The 25,834-nt window shown below is 54.4% G+C and overlaps 1 protein-coding gene across 4 annotated transcripts in view; it reads right to left on the bottom strand.

Moving 5' to 3' along the window:
* DENND3 (DENN domain containing 3) overlaps positions 1-25,834 on the bottom strand; it is a 74,241-nt gene that overhangs the window by 12,953 nt on the left and 35,454 nt on the right. For all 4 annotated transcript variants that reach the window (XM_064384654.1, XM_064384655.1, XM_064384656.1 and 1 more), the window contains 8 exons: positions 24,890-24,993; positions 23,524-23,723; positions 21,457-21,978; positions 11,752-12,011; positions 9,911-10,081; positions 8,561-8,690; positions 5,952-6,059; positions 2,207-2,346 (listed from right to left, as the gene is read on the bottom strand). In XM_064384654.1, the coding sequence (XP_064240724.1) occupies positions 2,207-2,346; positions 5,952-6,059; positions 8,561-8,690; positions 9,911-10,081; positions 11,752-12,011; positions 21,457-21,978; positions 23,524-23,723; positions 24,890-24,993 (1,635 nt within the window). The remainder of the gene's footprint in view (positions 1-2,206; positions 2,347-5,951; positions 6,060-8,560; positions 8,691-9,910; positions 10,082-11,751; positions 12,012-21,456; positions 21,979-23,523; positions 23,724-24,889; positions 24,994-25,834) is intronic.

The following is a 25,834-nucleotide window of genomic DNA, read 5'->3' as shown; positions in this document are numbered from 1 at the left end:
CTGTAATCCCAGCACTTTGGGAGGCTGAGGCGGGTGGATCACTTGAGCCCAGGAGTTCAAGGCCAGCCTGGGAAGCATGGTGAAACCCCGTCTCTACTCAAAATACAAAAATTAGCTGGATGTGGTGGCGCGCCTGTAATCCCAGCTACTCGGGAGGCTGAGGTGGGGAGGGGAGATCACTGAAGCCAGGATGTCGGGGCTACACTGAGCCGTGATTGCACCACTACACTCCAGCCATGGGCGAGTGAGACCCTTTCAAAAAAAAAATTGATACCCAACAATGCCTAATATATACTTGGGCACTGGAGTGTTCTTTTCACATTAAACATGTAAAAAAAATAAATCCTATCATGCTCAAGGAGTAAGGCATGAGGATTTCCCGGCAGATCCCACGAGGCTGCTCAGAGGACAGACCCACAGGATTGGAGGAGGGCTGTAGATGTGAAGGTACTCTGCAAAGTATAAAATGCAACTGAAATGTGGAAATCATCTGTGAATCTGTGAGTGAGAACAGGGGAACCACAGAGGACGTGCAGCGCTCCGTGGGGGGAGTGCGGGGCCGCAGAGCACGGGGAGCTCCTGGGCGGCCTCTCCAGGCAGGGAAGTGCACACAGAGCCACAGCAAACAGGGAAAATCCCCAAGAAATGGCGGTCTGGAGCAGGAGGGGCCCCGGGGGCCTGGAGAGATGAGCAGGGCAGGACTCCCAGCTCCTACACTCAAGACAGCATGGTCACGGAAGAGGCGACACCATGGCACTGCCACAGACACATCACTGAAAATGCATTCACAGTTGTATTTGTTTTAAAATTATCAGAAACAATTCAAACTTGCTTTAAATCAGGGATGTCCAATCTTTTGGCTTTCCTGAGCCACACTGGAAGAATTGTCTTGGGCCACACATAAAATACATGAACAATGATGATAGCTGATGAGCTAAAAGGAAAAAGATTGCAAAGAAAAACTCATAATGTCTTAGGAAAGTTGACGCATTTGTGTTGGGCCTCGTTCAAAGCCGTCCTGGGCCACGTGCAGCTGCGGGCCACGGACTGGACAAGCTTGCTCTAACGGAAAGGAATCATGTGCCCCGAGTGGACACTGAGTCTGACTGGGCCCTGGCCTCTCTGCCACCTGGCACACGGGGACAGCTGGATAACACTCAAGTCACTGCAGTGGGAGCTGTCTTCTCTTGATCCAAGAGAGACCCAGTGACCACTGCATCCCCAGGAAACACCAGGGTGCACAGGAGACACTGCAGGGCCATTTTAAGGCCTGGTATGCACAGGAAGCTTAGCGCTACAGTGCGGGATGTGACAGCGTTCTCAGCCTGGGCAACATGGCAAAACCTCATCTCTACAAAAAACACAAAATTAGCCAGGCATGGTGGCGTGAACCTATAGTCCCAGTTACTAGGGAGGCTGAGGTGGGAGGATCGCTTGAGCCCAGGAGGTCAAGGCTGCAGTGAGCCATGATTGCACCACTGCACTCCGGCCTGAGCAACAGAGCAAGAGCCTGTCTCAGAAAAGAGAAAAAGAAGTTGTTCCCAAAGGGTGGTGTGAGGCCTCTGATAAGCAGGCAGAGACCACAGCGGCTCCACTTCACAGACCTGACATTTTTTACTTTTATTACTATTATTACTGTTTGTTTGTTTGAGACTGGGTCTGGCTCTGTTGCCCAGGCTAGAGTGCAGTGGCGCAATCTCGGCTCACTGCAGCCTCAACCTCATGGACTCAAGCAATCCTCCTACCTCAGCTTCCCAAGGAACTGGGACTAAAGGCATGCTCCACCATGCCCGACTAATTTTTGTATTTTTTGTAGAGACGAGGTCTCACTCTGTTGCCCAGGCCGGTCTCAAACTCCTGGGCTCAAGTGATCCACCCGCCTCAGCCTCCCAAAGTGCTGGGATTACAGGTGTGAGCCACTGCAATCTATTTGCAGGGGCGGGGTGGGGGGGTGGGGGGGCGTGGCCTGAAATCTATTTTTAGATGAGAGAGTCAAAGCCATTATTGTCTCCCTCAATAAGAAAGTTAAGTTGAAGGTTGGAACAAGCTTACACTTAATATAAAATCTCGAGGTAAAAGTTAAGACCCCCTGTTTACAGAAAGTGAGTGATGCTGTGAAAGGGCTCGTATCCTCCTGTCGAATACTCAGGTTTCAGAAATCATGCATGAATGCAGAGGCGGCTTTCCTGACGCTTCGTGTACTCACCACTTTAGCAGTGCCCACTTTAAAGGAGTGCTGGTGGACTGTCCAGGAAGAAGCATCGAACACAGTCACCTTGCCTTCGCTCAGAGCACACCATAACTTGGGGTGAGCATCTTCAACTTTTTCGGCTGGGTCAAGATGCCCTAAAGAGAAGAGCAGCCCAAAAATGTTAGGAAGCGGTGCTTTTGCTGTAGCGGCAGTTGACTGGTGCCACCGCTCAGGTGTCTCCCAGGCCCTCCTAAGCTGCAAGTCCATGCTAGGTGCTGAACATACAAAGATGGGCCCCTGCAGAGGCTGCCCTGCCCTCCGGGAGCTCAGAGTCAAAGGAGCAGCTGGCTAGTGAGAGGGCCACGCAGACAGGGGCAGAGCCGGGAGCTTTACTAAGTCAGGACCTGCGGCTGAGTGAGCATTCACCAGAGAAAACAGCCAGGCAGAGGGAACTGGAAGAGGGAACAGGTGGGCCCAGAAGAGAGAGAGCGAGAGAGGGAAGGAGGGAGAGAGGGAGGGAGTGAAAGAGGGAGGGAGTGAAAGAGGGAGAGAGTGACAGAGGGAGGGAGAGAGGGAAGGAGGGAAGGAGGGAAGGAGAGAGGGAAGGAGGGAAGGAAAGAGGGAGGGAGTGAAAGAGGGAGAGAGTGACGGAGGGAGAGAGGGAAGGAGGGAAGGAGAGAGGGAAGGAGAGAGAGAAGGAGGGAAGGAAAGAGGGAGGGAGTGAAAGAGGGAGAGTGACGGAGGGAGAGAGGGAAGGAGGGAAGGAGAGAGGGAAGGAGGGAAGGAAAGAGGGAGGGAGTGAAAGAGGGAGGGAGAGAGGGAAGGAGGGAAGGAGAGAGGGAAGGAAGGAAGGAAAGAGGGAAGGAAGGAGGGAGGGAGGGAGAGGAGGAGCAGCTGGAGACGGCGGCAGGGGCCATCTCATGAGCAGCAGCTCCATGTCTTCCCCAACACTTGGTGGTGTCCAGCTTTTTAATTTTGGCCATTCTAAGGGTGTGGCGCTTTCAAACTGTGGTTTAATTGCATTTCTCTAATTGCTCATGAACCTGCTGCTTTTAGCTGGCCATTCCCATGCCCTCTTGTGGGAAGTGTCTGTGTCTCACTCTCCCTAGTTTGCAGCTGTCCTACTGTTATTATATACATATTTTTAGAGATAGGGTCTTGCCATGCTGCCCAGGCTGGAGTGCAGCAGCGTTCACAGACATGATCTCAGCAAACCGCGGGCTCCCACTCCAGGGCTCCAGCCACACTTCCGCCTCACGGACCACAGGCTCGCCCAGCCAGCTGTTCCAGTGTTCTGGATATGAGCCCCTAACTGACTCCATGGTGCTGTATTCATAAATTACATATAAAAATACTAACCATGAAGGAAAGACTGGTGAATCTGACTGCATTAAAAACAACGATTTTGGCAGCACCCACTTTCAAGAGGCTTCCCAGTTTGTAACTTACCCTTTCACTCTCTTCAAAGTGGCATTTGAAGAGAGTGAAAGGGTAAGTTACAAACTAGGATGGCAGGGTCTAGGGAAGGGGCCGTAAATGCCGTATCCAGCCGTGAAGATGGCATGAAGCCTCCACGACAGCACAAGAAGCAGGCCCAGGAGAGGGACAGAAATGATGAGCTTCCAGCAGAAAGCAAAGCGAACCAGAACCTCCAGGGGCGGAAGGCACAGGCCACGGGGCGGCCCGGCCACAGGTGGAACTAAGACCCCTGGTGCAAGGCACGCAGCTCCCTGTGCCTGAGTGGCGGCAGCCTGGCCTCCACTCCTGTTTCAACACCTTCAGCTAGAGTGAGCGTTACCCTGCAGCCTGCTGCACATTCAAGAATAAACTTTTATTTAAAAAAAAAAAAAAGTCTGACAGTGGCACGTTACGTCTTCAGTGGTTTCTCACCCCGTCCTTCCCACCTGAGCTGTGAATTTAAGGGAAACCAGCCCAGAAGCCGGCCAGAGGGTGCTCTTGGGTCTTCTACCCTCAATTCTGTATCCCCACGAATTAAACCAGCTCATTGGAACGGAGGAAAAAAAGTGTCGTCTTTTTAAAATCATTGCTTTTGGCCAGTTGTGGTGGCTCACACCTGTAACCCAGTACTCTGGACACCAAGGCAGGCAGATGCTCGAGCTCAGGAGTTCAAGACCAGCCTCAGCAACATGGCAAAACCCCATCTCTACAAAAAAAATATATACAAAGGTTGGCTGGACATAGTGGTGTACACCTATAGTGCAGCTAATCGGGAGGCTGAGGGGGGAGGATCGCTAGAGCCCAGGAGGCAGAGGCTGCAGTGATCCGTGATCGCACCACCACACTCCAACCTGGGAGACAGAGCCAGACCCTGTCTCAGAAAAAATAATAGTAAAATCATCGCTTTTAATATGGTCAAATTCACTATTCTTTTCCTTTATGGTTGGTATTTTTATATGCAATTTATGAATTTTTTCCTTACCATAAAGTCATGAAAATGTTCTTCTATCAGCTAGAAGTGTGCTTCTTCCATTATTCACGTTTGCCTGCCGTTGCCATCCACAGTTAGGGTTCAGCCCTCGGGGGCCTGCTCCCCGTGTGGTCTGAAGGGGTGAGGTTTCACCTTTCCCCTGAGGACATTTGAGCGTCCCCCGGCCCTGTGGTGCCGCCTCTGTCCTGAGTCGGGAAAAGCAGGCCTCCCGGTCTTTCTGGGGTGCAATTCCAGTGGTCTGTTGCCCCCATGGCTGAGACACTGCCCTCTCTGAGAGGCAGGCTCCCCTGAGCAGAGCCTGGGCTGGCCTGTGGCCTGGCCTCAGGGCCTGCGGTTGGTTCTCCTAACTAACTCCTCCGAACCTGGTGGAGACCCACCAGGGAGTAAAGGGAGTAACAGGACTTTACAAGCTAAAGGGAGTAACAGGACTCTCCCTTCATGAGGGGGCCTGACCCCGCCACTTGTCCCTGTAGCCCCACAAGGCTTGCAAAAGCCCTGCTTGGCTACCGGCTTCTCGGCCACCCCTTCCAGAATCGGCAGCCACAGGAAAAGGCGGCTTCCATGTTCTTCTTCTCTGCAGGCCTTAGAGATGCTCCTGGAGGGGCAGACACCTGAACTCCTCGCCCATCACGATGGGAAGTCCAAAGTCAGTTTCATTTCAGGGAAACCAACCGGGACCTAAAAGTGCCGTGGATTCAGATGCCACGGCCAGAGCGTCTTGGTCGATCAGTTTCTAGGACAGCACACATCAGAGGCACCATCACCTTATCGCATTGACAAGAGGATGCGATTAAGGGCTTCTGGGGAAGCACGTGGGCAGGAGTGCTTTAGAAAGTGCTAGTGTGTTGGCCCAGCCTGGCGACAGGCGCCCCGGGTCCCAGCTACTCGGGAGGCTGAGGCTGGAGAATCGCTTGAATCTAGGAGTTGGAGGTTGCAGTGACCCGAGATTGCACCACTACACTCTAGCCTGGGCAACATAGCAAGACTCCATCTCAAAAAAAGAAAGTGCTAGTGTGACCGTCGACTGCTCTAGAAGGTGAGGGATGGTGGCAATGGGGGGAGCTCAAGTGCTGGCCCCGTTTCCATCCCCCACGGCTCCTGGCTCTGGTCACCGTGAGGCTGAGTCCATGGAGCAGTCACGCCAGCTGCACACCTGTCACTCGACACTTTACCTCAGAAGCAGCAGGCTCCTTGTCCCCACTCACCCCATGACACTGGCTCCCCTTTCACTTCAGGGCTGACCCTGAACCCAAACCTGAGCTCATCAGGTCGTCTGAAAGCCAGCAGCGAGGGGCGGGAGAGGGGCCTCACCAGGAGTGTACAGCAGCACGTCCACCGCTTGTGGGAGCGTCTCACCCGCCGAGGGGTTGATTTTGTGCTTCAGAGTTTCCAAGGTTGTCTTCGGAAGCGCCATGGGCACTGAAAGACAAGATGTGTGGAGCGTCACTGCTGCAGGCTCGAGGAAACAGACGCAATCCCACAGCCCCATGCGCTTGACTTCTGCAGAATACCAGCCTGCAGGCAAAACTTCATCATTTGTGAAGATGAAGCTCTCTTGGGCCCCAGGCACTAAAGGAAAGCCACGCGCCCTCAGCCTCCTTTCCTGGGTGCCGTGCGAGCGATTGGCCAGGAGCATCCCCAACCCGTGTCCACACCACGTCTCCATGCCCCTGTGCCTCGCACTGCCTTTCTTTAAACACAGCCTTCGTCTCTGCTCCTGAGCCATCTGATCTGGTCTCTGGCCGTACCCAAACATCACACGACACCCAGCAAAGCAGAAACATCAAATTTCCCTCAATAACGAAGCCTTCCCAAGATGAAACCCAGACACCAACCCATGTGCGCAGCTTCCCAACCTAGAACCGGGTGTGTTGGGTCGGATGAGCCTGGCTGTGGGCGAATGCCCGGTGTCCTGTGTGCGGTGGTACATGGAGCATCACGAGATGCCAGTAGCACCTCACGCACCACCACAGGTCTCCCCAGGCGCTGCCAGATGCCTCTCTGCAGGGAGTGGGTGCAAAACCACTGCTCCCCAGGATGTCCTAACACTCCTCTCTTGCTATCCAATCCAATCCAAACCACATTTCCAGGCAAACCCTAGAGCAGCCTCCTGCCCGGGCCCCTGGGGCCAGCCTGCTCTGACACAGCCCCTCCTTCCTGCCCGGGCCCCTGGGGCGCCTCGGTCTCCCGCATCCAGGACTCCTTCAGTCCCTGCCGTCCAGGGCCTGCCCCTTAAGTGCTTCTTTTCCATCATTTTATTACTCTCATGACAAGCCAATGAGACTGGTCCCATTATCCCCATTTTGAGAAAAGAAAGATAAAGAAACTGACACGCGTTGAGGTGGTGATCTCCTGAAGATCACACCGTCAGCAGGAAGTCAACCAGGACTCCGTGAGGGGCTGGCGGGCTACACCAGGCTGTGGGAAAGCCAGCTGGCTGCACCCAATGCCTCTTCAGCTGCTGCCTCGGATTATGGCATCTTTGGTTACTATTTCATTCCATACAGTCTGAGACTTTCCATCATGAGTTGACCATAAGCTATTAAATTAAGCTCAGGCTCATGTGTCATGAGTGTGACTTCATCACACTTTACGTACACGAAAATGTTTCCGGATTTGTAACAGGGGAGAAGGAGCCGGTGCACAACACCGAGTGACACCAGCATGGGGGCTCCTCCTCTGCCGTCACGCGCTGCGGACAGAAGCGTTAGAAGGCTTTCCTATAAAACGCTCGACACAGATTAGCCATGAGTTTGGAACGAGATCAACAGCTGAAGTAGGGGATTTGTTTGATTTTTGCTCCCAAGGAAAAAAAAAGGAGCAATCAAGGTCTGTTTCCAGGTCTGTCCAACAAAAGCTCCTTCAAGCCACTCAGCCGGCCTCGCGGGGACACAGGCGCCTGAGCCTGCCGGCTGCTGCCACAGCTCAAGGGCCCCCTGGGTCACCTGGGAGAGGGATTCTGTGCCCGGAAAGTGGCAGAGGCCCTGCAGTTGGTGACAGACACCACAAAGAAAGCAAACTGTGCCTAAGCAAGTAAACATGCAAGTGGGGCTTGTTCCTAATTCCAGGACAACCTTGGAAAACGCCAGAGTCGGCCAGATCTATGCGCAGGGGAAATGAACACAGATGTCCACAGCAGAGCCTGCCATGAATGCCCACAGCAGCACTGGTCACCACAGCCACGAAGCAGAAGCCACGCCCATGCCCACTCACTGAGGAAGGGACAGACCAAATGCCCTTCACCCAAACAATGTCTATCGCTCAGTCACACAAGGACCAGAAAACCCTAGGCTTGAAAAGCACCTCTCACAAGAAAAAACGCGAGTCCAGCACCAGCCTCTACGGCTTCCAATATGCAAGCGCCAGATGCAAATCTACAGGACGGGCCGCGGATTCCTGTCTGGGGAAGCTGACCCAATCAAGAAAAAGGTGGATCCTGACATTCGGGGCCTCTCCTCACCCACGCAGTGGCGAACCCCATCCGTCCACATGCTGGCTGTGCAGAGGTTCCTGGCTTCTCAGCGGGTGTGTTCCTAACTGCAAGCCCCAGACACCGCTCTCCCCTGATCAGAGAATCCAAGAGCTGCTCCACAGCCTCCCACGGGTCTCTACTCTGCTTCAGCCAGCCAGAGGAAAGGCTGTTGTTTGCAACTAAGAACCACCACAAATGCTTGCAGTGTGCCCTGGAGCGCTAGCCAGACGAAAGCCTGGAACGAAAGCCACGAGGTGCCTCAGCTGGATGGATGAGCAAGGGGCTCCGAGGCGCGCCATGCAGTGAAGGAAGGAAGCTGCTGGACAACGTGCGATTCAAAAGTGAATTATGAGAATAAAAGACAAAGCAGAGATCTGGGTTCGGTTCTACAACAAAACAAACCGCGACCAGATAACATCTGAAGGCGTCATCAGGACGCTTATCTTACATTCGTGCCTCATCTTATCAAAGTAAGATAACTTGGAGGCAGCGTAGATGGCGCCCGATGACTGCAACGTGCCCACGACGGCATCCATCAGCAAGACGTTGGTCAGCGCCTGCTGGACGTACTGCGGGTCCTAGGACAGAAACACGTGTTTCAAAACAGCAAGAATCACTAAGATCCGTTCACTGGAGAGCTTGTCCCATCACACAGAACAACCCTTCCAAAATGCATTTTTTCAAAGCAACATGAAGAATCGCTGATGAATTTGAATCTTATGTCATCTATTTTTTTCTCTTAGTTAAGACAAACATTGATTGTTTATACCAGGGGTCGGCCAGTGCTTTCTAGAAGGGGCTAGGAGGAGGCATTTCAGGCTTTCTGGCCAATCTCAGCTGCCTGCCCCTGCAGCATGGGAATACCCAGGGACATTTCATAAACACACAGGCAGGACTGTGTTCCCATAAAACTCTACTTACAAAGACAGTCCAGGGGCCCAGGGCTTTGGTTTGACTATGTGGGTTTATGCTACATAAGCCAGTGGGTGTAGCATCAGATGGCTGGGCCAGAAGCCACAGGGCACTGGAATCTCAGAAAGGATCCAGTCGCCCTCCGCCCTGTGACTGGTAACTTTCTGTAGTAACAGCAGCCCGGTCTGTTCCTCCTAGCACCACCACTGTGAGGTGCCATCGTCCCCGGCAGTTCTGAGGATGAGTGGGGCTGTGCCCCTCTTCGAAACTGGACGAACTGTGCCCTTGGTATGAGTACCCCATCCAGAGTCTTTGCCATTTTCTAAGGCATCTTCTGTCTCGTCCCCCCACTGAGCAGCACAGATGCCCCCACACACCACCGCCCACGGTTCCCTTCATTACTATGTAATTGTCATTTGATATCAAAGCCATCAATTTGGCCCAAAGTAAATGAAAGTACAACAATCCCTAGAAAATTGTCTTAACCCTGTGGGAGGAATGCAGTACCCAAATTCCAAATCCCGTAACCGTGAAGAGTTGCTCAGAGCAGGGGAGCCCAAAACACCCAACTCCGGCCTGCGGGTGTGGACAGCGCCAGCACCGTCCAGCCCCCGGCCCCACTCTCGGGGACGGCGCCAGCGTGGAGTGGGCAGTGGAGCGCCCGTACCTGCCCAGCCCGCCCTGCGTTTTCTCATCACACCCTTCCCTGGTGCCAGGAGGCCTCTTGCTGGGCCACACAGACCACGACACCTTTGGTGCTTCTGCCAAGATGGTGTCCGACGAACTTCCTCTGCTTAGGGCACCTGGACCCGAGCCCAAGCTCTCACAGCTGAGCACCCACAGGACCTGCAGTGGCGAGAGGGCAGAGAGGACCCGCGTCTCCCACCTTGTGGTCATCGGCCAGCTTCTTCCCAGCCCACATCTCCTTCACCATCAGGTGCCAGAGGTCACACTCGGTTTTCAGGTTGGCCTCAAAGACTTCTTTCTTGGATGCCACTTTGATTTTTAGGGTGGGTATTCTCCGAAGCAGAAACGCAATGGTGGTGCTCCTGACCTCCTGCAGAGGCAGAAAAGAAAAGAGTTAGAATGTCACACTCAGAGAACACGTGGATTAACCAGAAAGCAGCAGAGCGGGCTCTGGAATGAGGGCAGATGGGCTACAGGCACGCACCCTGCCAGCATGCGGAGGGCAGGGCCCTGGGCAAGGGACGGCGTTCCCGTGGGAACAGGTACGCCCATCCACACACCTGGGCTCGTCCACCGTGTCTGAAGGCGGTGCATTCTTTCACATCCTGAAATATTTCTTACTCTCTTTTTTAACTTCCATCTCCCTTCCCTGGTACTTATTTACCTTTCTTTGGAATTCTAGAACGATGTCTGGCAAAGCAGGTGTGGAAAAAAAATAAACTGAAAGAAAACAACCAGAAGTAGATCTACTGGCTGAGCATTGACTATGGCTGCGGCTGTGGCTTGACTGCCTTTCCAGCTTCTACGACTACTCAGCAGCTGATCACATAAAACATGCCCATATCTGGCCGGGCATGGTGGCTCACGCCTGTAATCCCAACACTTTGGGAGGCCGAGGGGGGATCACCTGAGGTCAGGAGTTCAAGACCAGCCTGACAAACATGGAGAAGCCCCGTCTCTACTAAAAATACAAAATTAGCTGGGCGTTGTGGCGCATGTCTGTAATCTCACCTACTCGGGAGGCTGAGGCAGGAGACTCGCTTGAACCCAGGAGGCAGAGGTGGTAGTGAGCCGAGATCAAGCCATTGCACCCCAGCCTGGGCAACAAGAGCAAAACTCCGTCTCAAAACAAAAAAAAATTTGTGTATCTGACACGCCTCTTACAGTCCCCTTAAATTTGGGAAAACAACTATAAGGCATAAGATGAATCAGGATGAAATTCAGATTTCCTCGACAGGGAAAATGACTACTTTTAAAATATAATGTTAACACTGTTTGAAGAAGCTGCGTATTGTGGCTCACACCTGTAATCCCAGCACTTAGGGAGGCCGAGGCAGGCGGATCACGAGGTCAGGAGTTCAAGACCAGCCTGACCAAGATGGTGAAACCCCATCTCTACTAAAAATACAAAAATAAGTCCAGTGTGGTTGCAGGCGCTTGTAATCCCAGCCACTAGGGAGGCTGAGGGAATTGCTTGAACCCTGGAGGCAGAGGTTGCAGTGAGCCGAGATCGCTCCACTGCACTCCAGCCTACGCAACAGAGTGAGACTCCGCCTCAAAAAACAAAAACAAAAACTATTCAAAGATTTTTTAATTGTTATAAAATAAAAGTGTTATGTTTTATTTGAACCAGGTATGAACATGAATAGAAAATGTGAACTACTATAGCTCACCATGGCTGGCACACGGCAGCTTCTCAGTGAATATCTCATGGATGAACTCATGCATCTACTGTCCCTAATTAGAATGTGAGCCTGCACTGCCTCTTACTTCGTGCCTCCCAGATGAAGGTCAGTTAGAAAATCAGTTACCCTTCTAAGCATGTTCCATATGTAATCGTTCAATCCACACCACCCAGTGAGAAGGTGTCAGCCTTATTCCTGCTTTACAGATGAGCAAACTGGAGGACAGGAAGGCAGGTGGTCTGCAGAAGGGCTGCAGCTGGTACTTGGCATGGCTGGCAGAGAGCTCAGGGCCCACTCTGGCCATCTGCCTCCTAAACATGGTGGGGTCCGGCGCCACATGCTGTGCTGCGCTTACCTCTATATTTCTGAAGGTGGAAATCTCCACGTAGCCGGGCCTGCCTTCCGTTAGAAGGAACAGGCGCTTCTGGGTCATGGCAATCTTGCCAACACCTAGGTTCGTCTTGACAGAGCTGGACAACTTATACACACACTCGTTTTTATCCAGGTGTTCCATCACCAGCCATGGCAGACTGACCTCCTGCGCTTCTGCTTCTGTCTCCTTCCAGCAGTTGTAGAAATCTTTGAATGTTTCTGGGTCGATTTGTTTCTGCTGTCCTAAGTTTGACAAGAAGAAAAGAGAGGTATCTTACAGCCACATAACCTAGGAAGCATGACCTGAAGAAACAGCGCACTACCGGAACCTGGCAGCAGGTGGCGCCGGCACTCAGGGTGCCGGATGTAAACCGCCCCGAAGGTTTTTCCAGGGCCTTCCCCAGCAGCCCTGGTGTCTAGCTGTCAAGGGCAGGGCAGGCGATCTAGGCTGAGCCCGAAGCCCTCTCCAGCACTCGGGGATGGCCGTGGGGCCTGCTTCAGGTAGTCACAGCAACTCTTAGCTTTGGGTAGGAAAGTCCCTTGAACAAGGATACTCTTCTAATGGGGGCAAAGACCTTCCTCACCACTAGAACTGGTGGCTACTGTCTTGAGGTCACGAGGGGAGCTAGTCCTAGGATGTGGCTAATGCCAGGGAGGCCGGATCCCTGGCGACATTGCCTTGCCAATGGGTCCGCCTCGCCTAAAATCAGCCCAACCTCCACACACTGGTTACGAGCAAATCATTGACTTTTGTTGTTTGCAACCGAGATCATCTCAGCTGAAAGGCTTCCCCTGAGGCAGCACTCGGGCTCCAGAGTCCAAACAGGCCATGTTGTTACAACACACACACACTCGTCCTGCCTGCTCATACCAGGAAACTCCTACTCATCCCTTGACACCCAGGTAGACATGCCCACACAGAGCCTTCCCTGATAAGGCAGAGGCATTGCTGTATCCAGTGACACTTGCTATGCCCCGAGAACCACAATCCACCCTATATGGGGTCCCACTGAATCCTGACAGCCACCTTAGGAGGTGGGCCCCACCATCAGCCTCATTCACAAGGGGAAACTGAGACATGGAGAGGAAGGCCCTTTGCCGGCAGACCTGGGCCATAAGGCTGGGCAGGTGGTCTGCCCAGAGCAGGGGTCTGCCTTTCCTGCTGGCCACTGCTTGAAAGGGGAGGACCTGTGACCTCAGATCCTCAGATCCCGACTACAGGCTCCAGTCTGAAACAGCAAAAGACATGGCTAATGCTCCAGCTCTGCCATGCCCCCGCTTCGATCCCACACCAAAGCGGCGACCGTGACGCGCCTGCTGCAATCCCACACCAAAGCGGCGACCGTGACGCGCCTGCTGCGATCCCACACCAAAGCGGCGACCGTGACGCGCCTGCTGCGATCCCACACCAAAGCGGCGACCGTGACGCGCCTGCTGCGATCCCACACCAAAGCGGCGACCGTGACGCGCCTGCTCAGATCCCACACCAAAGCGGCGACCGTGACGCGCCTGCTCAGATCCCACACCAAGGCGGCGACCGTGACGCGCCTGCTCAGATCCCACACCAAGGCGGCGACCGTGACGCGCCTGCTCAGATCCCACACCAAGGCGGCGACCGTGACGCGCCTGCTGCGATCCCACACCAAGGCGGCGACCGTGACGCGCCTGCTGCGATCCCACACCAAGGCGGCGACCGTGACGCGCCTGCTGCGATCCCACACCAAGGCGGCGACCGTGAAGCGCCTGCTCTGATCCCACACCAAGGCGGCGACAGTGACGCGCCTGCTGCGATCCCACACCAAGGCGGCGACCGTGACGCGCCTGCTGCGATCCCACACCAAGGCGGCGACCGTGACGCGCCTGCTCTGATCCCACACCAAGGCGGCGACCGTGACGCGCCTGCTGCGATCCCACACCAAGGCGGCGACCGTGACGCGCCTGCTCAGATCCCACACCAAGGCGGCGACCGTGACGCGCCTGCTGCGATCCCACACCAAGGCGGCGACCGTGACGCGCCTGCTGCGATCCCACACCAAGGCGGTGACCGTGACGCGCCTGCTGCGATCCCACACCAAGGCGGCGACCGTGACGCGCCTGCTGCGATCCCACACCAAGGCGGTGACCGTGACGCGCCTGCTGCGATCCCACACCAAGGCGGCGACCGTGACGCGCCTGCTGCGATCCCACACCAAAGCGGCAACAAGGACGTCTGTCTAGGGAATCCGCTGTCGTGGCCACAGTTGAGTCCAAGACACCTGAGTCATCACGGCAGCAACTAAAAGGGGACCACCACGTGAAGGGAGTCGGTGCCTCACAGGCTTGGGAGGAAACTTCCTCACTCTTACATCTCACTTCCAAGTCACAGGCCCCGCGGGCCCGCAGGGTGAGCTGAGCTGCTAGACAGGCTGCGGCAGACAGCGCAGGCACCAGGCGGTTATGTGCAAATCTCCACCAGGTGGCAGGACTCCCAATGAACTCTTCTTTCTGCCTGCCTGTATTTTCTAGTTGGTTTACGGTGAATGTGTATTGCTTACTAAGTATTTTCTTTAGTGTCCAAGTCACGAGATCCAAACAGAAGAGAAATGCGTCAGTAGGGGTCTCTCTATGTCCCAGTGTGACTGTCACAAAGAAGTCATAGAAGGTGAAGGGGGGTGCTGTGCAGTAGCCATGGTGTGCACAGTGGCTGTGGGTGTGCATGGTTTCTGTGTGCTGCACAGTGGGTGTGCACAGTGACCATGGTGTGCACAGTGGCTGTGGGTGTGCTGCACAGTGGGTGTGCAGTAGCCATGGTGTGCACAGTGGCTGTGGGTGTGCATGGTTTCTGTGTGCTGCACAGTGGGTGTGCACAGTGACCATGGTGTGCACAATGGCTGTGAGTGTGCTGCACAGTGGGTGTGCACAGTGACTGGTGTGCACAGTGGCTGTGGGTGTGCTGCACAGTGGGTGTGCAGTGGCCATGGTGTGCACAGTGGCTGTGGGTGTGCATGGCTTCTGTGGGTGTGCTGCACAGTGGGTGTGCACAGTGACCATGGTGTGCACAGTTGCTGTGAGTGTGCTGCACAGTGGGTGTGCTCAGTGACTGTGGTGTGCACAGTGGCTGTGGGTGTGCTGCACAGTGGGTGTGCAGTGGCCATGGTGTGCACAGTGGCTGTGGGTGTGCATGGCTTCTGCGGGTGTGCTGCACAGTGGGTGTGCACAGTGACTATGCTGTGCACAGTGACTATGGTGTGCACAATGGCTGTGGGTGTGCTGCACAGTGGGTGTGCACAGTGGCCATGGGTGGAGGAGGCCTGTCAGGCCAGGTCTCTGCAGCCCTGTGCTGGCAAGGTCGTCTGTGAGGTCACAGAGAGCATGTACGTCCTCACTTGACTCTATACATAAGACTGTTTGCCAAGGTCCCTCTTCTGTTTTAGAAATACCATTCAGGCTGGGTGCGGTGGCTCATGCCTATAATTCCAGCACTTTGAGAGACCGAGGTGGGCATATCACAAGGTCAGGAGTTCAAGCCCAGCCTGGCCAACATGGCGAAACCCCATCTCTACTAAAATAAAAAAAAGTTAGCCAGGTGTGGTGGCCCGCGCCTGTAATTCCAGCTACTCAGGAAGCTGAGGCATGAGAATCGCTTGAATCCGGGAGGTAGAGGTTGCAGTAAGCTCAGAACACACCATTGCACTCCAGCCTGGGTGACAGAGCAAGACTCCATCTTGGGGGGGTGCGGAAATACCATTCAATGTAGCTGCCTCCACCTCTGACTGGGGCACCTCAGCCTATACTTCCCAAGGGTTCTGAGTTGCTGGATTTATTTTAGTTTTTATTTTATGTATTTCATATTTTATTTAGAGACAAGAGTCTTGCTCTGTCACTCAGGCTGGAGTGCAGTGGCATGATCATAGCTCGCTGCAGCCTCGAATTCCTGGGCTCAAGCTATCCTCCAGCCTTGGCCTCTTGAAGTGTTGGGATCACAGGCATGAGGCAAGTGGCAGGCAGATTCTGGGCTTAAGTCAGAAGCACTTGTTGTGTGAATCACATCACAAACAACCATCATTTGATCAGATGGCCAGGCGAGGAAACGCCCCAGAAACAGGAAAAGGAGAGTGAGCGAGAGTGAATCAGTGAAGCCATCACCTAATGAAAGGGCCAGACACTCCAAGCATGGAGCCCCAGTCACGGGTCCTGCCCCTGGCGCCACTCAGGGCAATCTTCTTGCTACCTGGGCGGCTTCTTCTCACAGACAACAGTGCTGAGCTCAGGGCGAGGGCACTCAGGGCTCCAGAAAACCTCAACCAAGGGAGGAGCAGCAAAACCAAAGAAGTCCCATCGGGCAGGAAGCAACACTCACCGCAGGAGCTGCCAGTGCTCAGCCGACCTGTGGACACCACGCCACCAGCACTGCAGCAGAACAAGGCACTGCATGCCCAAGGTCACTGTGCAAGCCCACCACCATGCACACTCATGGCCACTGCACACACCCACAGATGCTGTGCAGCACGTCCACCACTATGCATCCCACAGCCACTGTGCACACCCACAACTGTACACACCACCACCACTGCACATACCCGCAGACACTGTGCAGCATGCCTACTATGCACACCCACAGACACCATGCACACCCACCACTATGCACACCCACAGACACCATGCACGCCCATTATGCACACCCACAGACACAATGCACACCCCCCACTATGCACACCCAGACACCATGCACACCCACAGACACCATGCACGCCCACCACTGTGCACACCCAGACACCATGCACACCCACCACTGTGCACACCCACAGACACCATGCACGCCCACCACTATGCACACCCAGACACCATGCATGCCCACCACTATGCACACCCACCACTATACATACCCACAGACACCATGCACACCCAATATGCACCCCCACCACTATGCACACCCACAGACACCATGCACACCCACCACTATGTACACCCACAGCTACTCTGTGTACCCATGGCCAATGTGCACACCCACTGTGCACACGTACCACAGCATACACCCAGACTGCACACCCACCACGGTGCACACCTGCCACTGCACACACCCACACTGTGCAGCACACCCACTACCATGCCCACCCACAGACACTATGCACACCCACTGTGAACACCCAATATGCATACCCATGGCCACTGTGCACAACCATCATGCACACCTATCACTGTGCACGACACTGTACACATACCAGTGTACACCCACAGCCACTAAGCACATCCACTGTGCAGCACACCCACTGTGCACACCCACAGCCACTGTGCACACCGACACTGCACGCACAGCACCATGCACATCCATGGCCAATGTGCCCACCCACCACTGTGCACACCCACTGTGCATGCCCACCATGCACACCAACACTGTGCACACCCAGACTGTGCACACCTACCACAGTGCACACCCACTGGCAGCACACCCACAGACACCATGCACATCCACAGCCACTATGCACACCCACAGCCACTGTGCACACCAGTGGTCACTGTGCACACTAAGACACTGTACTCACCTACCACAGTTCACACTTGCAGACACTGCATGCCCAGCACCATGCACACCCACAACCGTGTACACCAATGGCCTCTGTGCACTGTGCAGCACACCCACAGCCATTATGCACACCATGGTCACTGTGCAGACACTGCACACTCACTGTGGACACCTACCACAGTGCACAGCCACACTGCATGCCTAGTACCACGCACACCCACTACCATGCACACCCATGGCCACTGTGCACACCCACTGTGCAGCACACCCACAGCCATTGTGCACACCATAGTCACTGTGCACAGCATAGTCAATGTGCACACCCACTGTGCAGCATGCCCGCAGAAGCCATGCACACCCACAGCCACTGTGCACACCATAGTCACTGTGCACACCCACTGTGCAGCACACCCACAGAAACCATGCACACCCACAGACACTGTGCACACCATGGTCACTGCACACCCACTGTGCAGCACACCCACAGAAACCATGCACACCCACAGACACTGTGCACACCATGGTCACTGTGCACACCCAGACACTGCACACCTACCACAGTGCACACTCACCACTGTGCACACCCAGCACCATGCACACCCACGGCCACTATGCACACACTAACACTGTGCACACTTATGACCACTGTGCACATCAGCTGTCATGCACACGATTGTACACACCCACATGGGCAGAACACCTGGTCATTTGTCTCCAATTTCACACAAAAAGCAGCTGTTAACCTCTCTCATCACCCACACACCTCCAATACAACTGCTCCTGCTCAGCCCAGGAGCGTGCAGGCGACATCACCATTGGAGCTGGCCATGGACATCTTGCTCCTGCCTGACCACGCTAGAGGTGGCACACACATCAGCGTCCCTTGAGAGGGCCGCCTCACAGGCAGCTGCAACAGGGAGCATACTGGCCTTGCACTGTGAATAGCAGATTTTCCCATTAAAGTATGTAATGATGAAACTGCAAGAATTTTTTAAACCAAATCTCAGGTGTATTCTTATATCACATAAATTTGCCCAAAGGTGGTGACATTGAGCTCTGACCAAATCTTGTTTTTTGTTTTTTTTTTTAACAAATGTAACAAATGCGCATTTGGCCAAAACATATATTAGGTGCCGCTTTACACTGGTAACTTCAGGCTCACATATCCCAGAATCAAGACCATTCTGGCAATGTAAGCCAAATCAGCAATGCAAGAAAGGCCAAAGTGACAGCAGGATCACTGATGGCATTATCACAAGCCGCCAGGTCTGCTGGACAGGGCCCACACACCCACTGCAAAAGTCCCCTTCCTGGGCTCCCTTGCAACTGGGTGGCCACATGACACGATTCTGCCCAATGAGAGGAAAACAGAAGTCATGGTGGGCGGGGGGTGCCTTAAAAGAAGGATGGAGCCTGCTCTTCCTGCAAGGAGAAGAGTGGTGCTGGTGCCCACAGGCCAGCTCACGACCAGGAGACAACGGGCTGCTCCAGGCCACAGAGGAGAGACAGAAGCAGCTGGCCTGAGATGACACGGAGGAGCCGCCACGTGTGCCCTGGACTCGTGTCACGTGAGAACAGTCACCCCAGTGGGATTCAGCCCCTGCCCCGCCCCCAGGTAGCTCCTGGGTGGTGCTCATCATCCACGGGAGCTCGATGGAAGCGGGTCCCACCCCGCCCTGCTCAGCTGGCGCATCATCTCAATGTCCCAGAAACACAGCACAGGAAACGACCACAGAGCATCTGAGCTCACCCTCATCCGACTCAACAACTGGGACCAGTAAGCACACAATCTGATGGCTTCACCACGGAGGGAGAGGTACAGGCGCGCACACACACACACTCTTACACACATGCTTCACGCAGGGAGAGGTACAGGCGCGCACACACACACTTTCTTACACACATGCTTCACCACGCAGGGAGAGGTACAGGCGCGCACACACACACATATATACACACACACATTTACACATGCTTCACCACGCAGGGAGAGGTACAGGCGCACACACACTCTTACACACATGCTTCACCACGCAGGGAGAGGTACAGGTGCGCGTACACACACACACAGACATGCTTCACGCAGGGAGAGGTACAGGCACATACGCTTCAAGCAGGGAGAGGTACTGGTGTGCGTGCACACACACACACACACACACATATGCTTCGCCATGCAAGGAGAGGTACAGGCACACACATGCTTCACCATACAGGGAGAGGGACAGGGCACACACACACTCCCATGCTTCACCACGCAGGGCTAGTGCAGACATACATATACACACACATTTTCACATTCACATGTATTCACACACAAACACACACTCTCACACACACACACACTTGGCCATGACGTCCCTCAGAGCCCACAGGCAAGAACAGCAAGGAACTCACATTCCACGGTGCTTGTTTCATAGCTGGAAGAGTGACCTGGCAGGCCTGTCACCTGGACAGCTTTTCCCCAGGCCATGAAAAGCCCTACATGTCAGTAAGGAGAAGCAGCCCAAGATAAAAATGAGCAGACCATGAAAACGCAGCTCACAGAACAGAAACCACAACTGCTCCCCCAGGCCCGTGAGTGGATGTTCATGACATCTGTAACATCATTGCACACATAGGGTGAGAGTTGAGACAGAATGTGTGCTTCCTGGAGGATGGAGACGCAGCCTCGGAGCCCGGACGAGGTTCTCACATCGCAAAGTAGGCCTTGGGTCCGCATCCAAGAGGAACCGACCCGCACACACTCAAGCAAACAGGCGTGGGGACAGACCGTGTCCATGCTGGAACAGGTGACGCCGCCGGATACCACCGATGGTGAAACAGGTGGACAGTCGTGCCTATACACGACAGCACGGGCAGTGACGGAAGCAAACGAACTCCTGGATGTGGAGCAACACATATGTCTCGAAAACACCACGACGAACACAGCACATGCAAACTCAGACGTCTGGGTGGCAATTCCCACTCTCCCAACTTGGTGCTTACACTCACGAAACTGAGGTACTGTGTCAGGTGCATCCATTTGTAGTAAATGCATAAAACCGTGGCCAGAAAAGCAAGCTCCAGCTTGGGACAGTGGCTCCCTCTGGGGAGGGAGGGAAGGAGGCACATGGGACCCCAGCTGGGTCTAAGCACAAGGCCACTGCAGTCCATGGGAAACGCAGCGGGTGTTACGTCTGGGCGCAGGACCCCGGCATTTGTCCCATGGCCCTGATTTTGCATGTGTCTGCAATATTTCAGCCAAGGCTACGGCTCTGTCTAGATCCTGAGAAATCCCCCCAGACAAGCAGTGTCTTCATCTCCCATCAGCAATTCTACGCCCCTTCCACCCATGCAGAGCGCGGCTCAGAGCCCAGCCTGGGGACACGTTTAAGATCTCAGCGACAGGAACACTGCCTAGGGGCCCTGCCAACCCCGCCCACTCCCAGGTAAGTGCCCAGAGCAACAGAAAGCCCATGGCACTACAGCAGTCTTGCCTGTCACCTGCTGGTGGCATACCTCACTGCTGCTGTCACCTGACTATTGTCATCAAGTATTTAAAATATATGGGGCCGGGCTCGGTGGCTCATGCCTGTAATCCTAGCCCTTTGGCAGGCCAAGGCACGCGGATCACCTTGAGGTCAGGAGTTCTAGACCATCCTGGCCGACATAGTGAAACCCTGTCTCTACAAAAATATAAAAATTAGCTGGGCATGGTGGCAGGTACCTGTAATCCCAGCTACTCGGCAGGCTGAGACAGGAGAATCACTGAACCCAGGAGGCAGAGGTTGCAGTGTGCTGAGATCACACCACTGCACTCCAGCCTGGGCGACAGAGCAAGACACTGTCTCAAAAATAAACAAATAAAGTAAACTGTATCAGCCAGGCACGGTGGCTGACGCCTGTAATCTCAGCACTTAAGGAGACCGAGGCGGGTGAATCACTTAAGCCCAGATTCAGAGACCAGCCTGGACAACACATTGAAACCCTGTCTCTACAAAAAATACACAAATCAGCCAGGCATGGTGTCGTGTACCTGTAGTCACAGCTACTCGGGGTGTTGAGGTGTGAGGACTGCTTGAGTCCAGGAGGTGGAGGCTGCAGGAAGCTGTGATTGTGCCCGTGCACTCCAGCCTGGGCGACAGAGCCAGACCCTGTCTCTACGTAAAGAAATAAAATGTGTGCCGGTGCCGGGCCTCCTCTTACCCACAGTCAGGGCCTCGAACAGCCGGTGGATGGTGCTGGCGTCCCTCACGATCCCTGACTCCTGGACCCGCTTCACGAAGTCGCCCAGCTGCATGTGCTTCTTGGGCAGCTCGAAGTTCTTCACATGGTCGTCCGGCTTCGAGGTCTCGTGCGGCTTGTCCAGGATCTCGCTGATGAGCCTCATCAGCTCTGGTGCCCGCTCAGCCTGCGCCCGCTCAGGAGCAGACATGGACTCCACTGTCCTCTTCACCAGATCAGCAGGAAAGATCCCTATGTCTGTTTTATACAGATTCTGGAAGTCCAAGAGGGCGCTCAGCAGCTGTCCCTGCATCAGATGAACGAGCCCTCGGAGGTAGAAATAGCGGGCCAGGAGTAGAGAGTTGTCAGGAGCCAGAAAGCCCATGGCCTTGGTCAGCAGGGCAGCGAGGTCGGCGTAGTATGCCTGCACACACTGGCCCACCAGCGGGAAGTGGATTTCTGGAATCTTGAACATGTATGTGGACTTGGGCGGCACATTCAGAACTGAAACATTAAGTGGAAAGAAGGAGACCATTAGCACAGACCTTAAAAATGAACAGCTGTACCTGTCACGCCATCTTGTCAAGGCGAGGCTTCCCTGGATGGAGAGTAAAACGAGAACAGGTGTGTTTTCTCCAGAACGCTCCACACGCCTGCCCCCCGGGAGGCATGGAGAACCCTCATTTTGCTTCCATGGTACCCCACAGAAAGCAGCAGCTAGCATTCACTGAACAATTTCATTCACTACAACTAGTAACACGACTGCAGTACCGGGTGCTGAGGCTTCACGTGAGGATCAAGCTCACAGCCTAAGCCAAGATGCACTTGCTAGGCAGGACTCAGCCCTTTAGAACAATAGTTTCACTTACCATAAAGACAACTCAGGAGCGGGGCACTGTCATTACGGTCCCGTTCTACCATGTGGAAACTGAGGCTGCCACAGCCTGGGTTACTTGTCCCAGGTGCACACCGACTAAGTGCCTGAGCCAACCGTAACCCAGGTGTGCGTCTCACACTAGCTGCTTCTATAGCTGTTACCTAAGGGCCGACTGGGTGCTGGGTTTCCTCTTCTTACAGGAGCTCCAGTGGGCCAAGAGAGCAGGAGGGGGCCACGGGGGCTCCAGGGCAAGGTTGCAAGGACAACGAAAGCGGAGCACACTCTCAGAGCAAGTGGGCACCGGGCATCTGCGGGGGCAGACTGACAGGTGTTCAGAAGAGGAACCACAGGACCAGGGAGGTGAAGTCACCTGCCCAGGGTCACACAGCCAGGGGCAGAAGGCCTGGACCCCACAGCAGCCTCCAGTGCTCAGATGATAAAGGCAATGTGGCCTGTCACTCACACACTCTGCCTCTGCTAGACCACAGTCCTGGGGGTCATCGAGGTTTCGTGCATGCGGCTCCTGGGGTCCCAGCACAGTGATCAGGAGGAACTACGCAGTACTTGCTGCCTGGGCCTTAGACAGCAGCAGCAGGTGCCCGGGCATCAAGGCGTCCTGACAGTTTCTCCCATCTATGAGGGACAGGGTGCACCTCCCCCAGAAGGCTCGAGGCTGGCTCAGCCTCTCCATGCACTCCTGTCTCTGCAGAAATGTCCCCACAGTCACAGCCCCCTCCCCACCCCTGGCCCTGCTCACTTTAACCCTGGTCCCGGAATGCCAGCTCCATGACAAGGCACTCAGCTCCTTCATGCTCCGGCTCTAGAAAGTGCCTGGCACTCCCTGCATCCCATCACATGTGTGTATAATACATCACCTGTATTATACACATGCAACCCACACGTGCAGACACGCACAGCCTAGGCCTGTGAAGGACGCCAAATTGTGCAGAGCCATTATCTTTAGCAGTGACACTGGGCGGCAGAAAATACAGAAAAGCAATCATTTTCTAGAATGCATGCAGTTGACAAAATGAATATTCTAAACATTTCAAATAACTAGACTGCTAAAGCAAGCCCCTCGCTCCCCTGAAACAAGCTCCAGTTTTGTTCAATGACTTGCAATGCAGGAATGGAGGGACCCATAGCACCACGGGAAAGGGGGCAGCCCTCACCTGCGCCACTGCCCCTGCTGCCCGCGGTGTCTGTCAGCCGGAGCGAGGAGTTCCTGGGTGCCAGCTCGGGCATGGCGATGTCCTGCAGGTCGGGCATGCTGACCACCATGCGCCTGTGGGGGATGTGCAGCGGTGAGGACTTCCGAGAGGCGATTTTCTCCACAGTCGGTCTCCTTGGACTTATAAGCATTCCATTTATTCTGGGATAGGGAAAGCAACGTTTTACTTTATAGACACAATCATGATTAAAGAATAAGCCTAAACAAAGCACTTCTCCCAGTGTAATGGAGAGCAGGTGATACCCTCACACACCAATGGAAACAGAGTGTAAGAAGGTGTTGCCCAAATCTCACCATGTGCAGCCTCAGAGGGACCCAGATGCATGCCCAGAAGAAACCAGAGTAAGCCAACAGAGCCCTGTCTGCAGTGGACACGTGTGAGGGGCCTCAGGAAAAGCAGCAAGGAAGAGATGGAAAACAAAGCAGGCTTTGAGGATGGGGGGCGAAGAGAGGAGATGGGAGAGAGCAGCGCGGAGGAAGATGCAGGGCCACGAGCCCCGGGGAGCATGCTAACATCTGGCACGCTTCAAGCATTCCCTCAAGAAGTAGAAACGGGCGCGGTGGCTCACACCTGGAATCCCAGCACTCAGGGTGGCCGAGGCGGGTGGATCACCTGAGGTCAGGAGTTCGAGACCAGCCTGGCTGACATGGTAAAACCCCATCTCTACAAAAATACAAAAACTAGCCAGGCATGATGGCGGGTGCCTGTAATCCCAGCTACTTGGGAGGCTGAGGCAGAAGAATCACTTGAACCCAGGAGGCAGAGGTTGCAGTGAGCCAAGATTGCACCATTGCACTCTAGCCTGAGTGACAGAGCAAGGCTCTGTCTAAAAAAAAAAAAAAAAAGCTGGGTGCAGTGACTCATGCCTGTAATCCCAGCACTTTGGGAGGCTGAGGCAGGTGGATCACCTGAGGTCGAGAGTTCGAGACTAGCCTGACCAACATGGAGAAACCCCATGTCTACTAAAAATACAAAGTTAGCCAGGCATGGTGGCGGGTGCCTGTAATCCCAGCTACTCAGGGGGCTGAGGCAGGAGAATCACTTGAACACGGGAGGCAGAGATTGTAGTGAGCCGAGATCACACCACCACACTCCAGCCTGGGCAACAAGAGCGAGACTCCATCTCAAAAAAAAAAAAAGAAGTACAAACATAGAGAGGAGAGTTCCTAACTGCCGCCCAGTTCATCATGAGTTTCTAAGCACAAGGCATTTCCTGCTTTCTCATTTACTCATTTGAATAAAACTGAGGTCCTTGAGCACTGTGATTCCCAAAGAGCTGTGGGTCCAAAACACGACGGGGAAGCACCTGTCCTCCTCCGACTGCGTGTCAAGGTCCATCTGGGCGAAGGCATCCATCCTCCGACTGAGCCGGGCTTTAAGGAAAGAATGGAACATGTAGGTGTCTAAGACCTGGAAAAGACAGAAGGGCCAGTCACTGGGCTGCGCCGACGCCCCAGGCCCCCGCTCCAAAGCCCCTGAGCCTCCTGGCACGGAACTGGGCCCCACCACTCACACACACCCAGTGGGCGCTGGCTGAGTGAATGAACTCAAGGGCTTTCTGCTGTTCCTCATGCGCACAGAAGAAATGGCTGTCATACATTCAAACACTGGGTCCCACATACCCACACCGTGAACAAAAGCGTATTCATCAGAGCTAAATGAGGTGGACACACGCTTCTGGCCATAAGGCAGTACGCAAGACTCAGACAGACCCTCCTGACATAAGCTATGAGGAAACTCCATCATAAGGAGGAAACCACTGTTTTTCAGACGCTGGACAAGAGGCAGGCTCGTGGCTGGCGCAGCTCCAGCACTGAGGGCGTGGAGGGAACTCCCGGAGGTCGAGGCCACTGGAAGCCTCGGGCAGGGCTCTGGAGAGGAAGGGATGAATCCGGTAGCTCCCAGAGCCTGCATCAGGCTCCCTAAGACTTTGCTGAATACCCCGATGCCCAGACACAGGGCAAAACTGCATAAAACCAGACAAAGAATGACTGGAAAGCTGTAAGCAAACCAACTGTCCAAGCTCACAAAGGGCAGAGGGCCAGTCACGTTCCCAACAGCCAGGACGGAGGGCCATACTGACCCTGGGCCATTCAGGAGCCACGAGGAGGCGCACATCACTTAGTAGATGGGCCAGGCTAGAAACCAGCCATAGAAAAAAGCTGCTCTTGGCCCACCCCAAAACTGTAAAAACAAACTCCAAAAGGACCAAGGGGCCCTTCAGGCAGCTTCAATCGCCTGCCCTGGCAAC

The sequence above is a fragment of the Aotus nancymaae genome, unplaced genomic scaffold (assembly GCF_030222135.1).
Source record: "Aotus nancymaae isolate 86718 unplaced genomic scaffold, 86718_ANA_hifiasm-v0.15.2.pri h1tg000036l, whole genome shotgun sequence".
In the NCBI taxonomy this organism is placed as follows: Eukaryota; Metazoa; Chordata; class Mammalia; order Primates; family Aotidae; genus Aotus; species Aotus nancymaae.
Note: the sequence above shows the minus strand (reverse complement) of the source record. Positions and strands in the feature narration are given on the sequence as shown.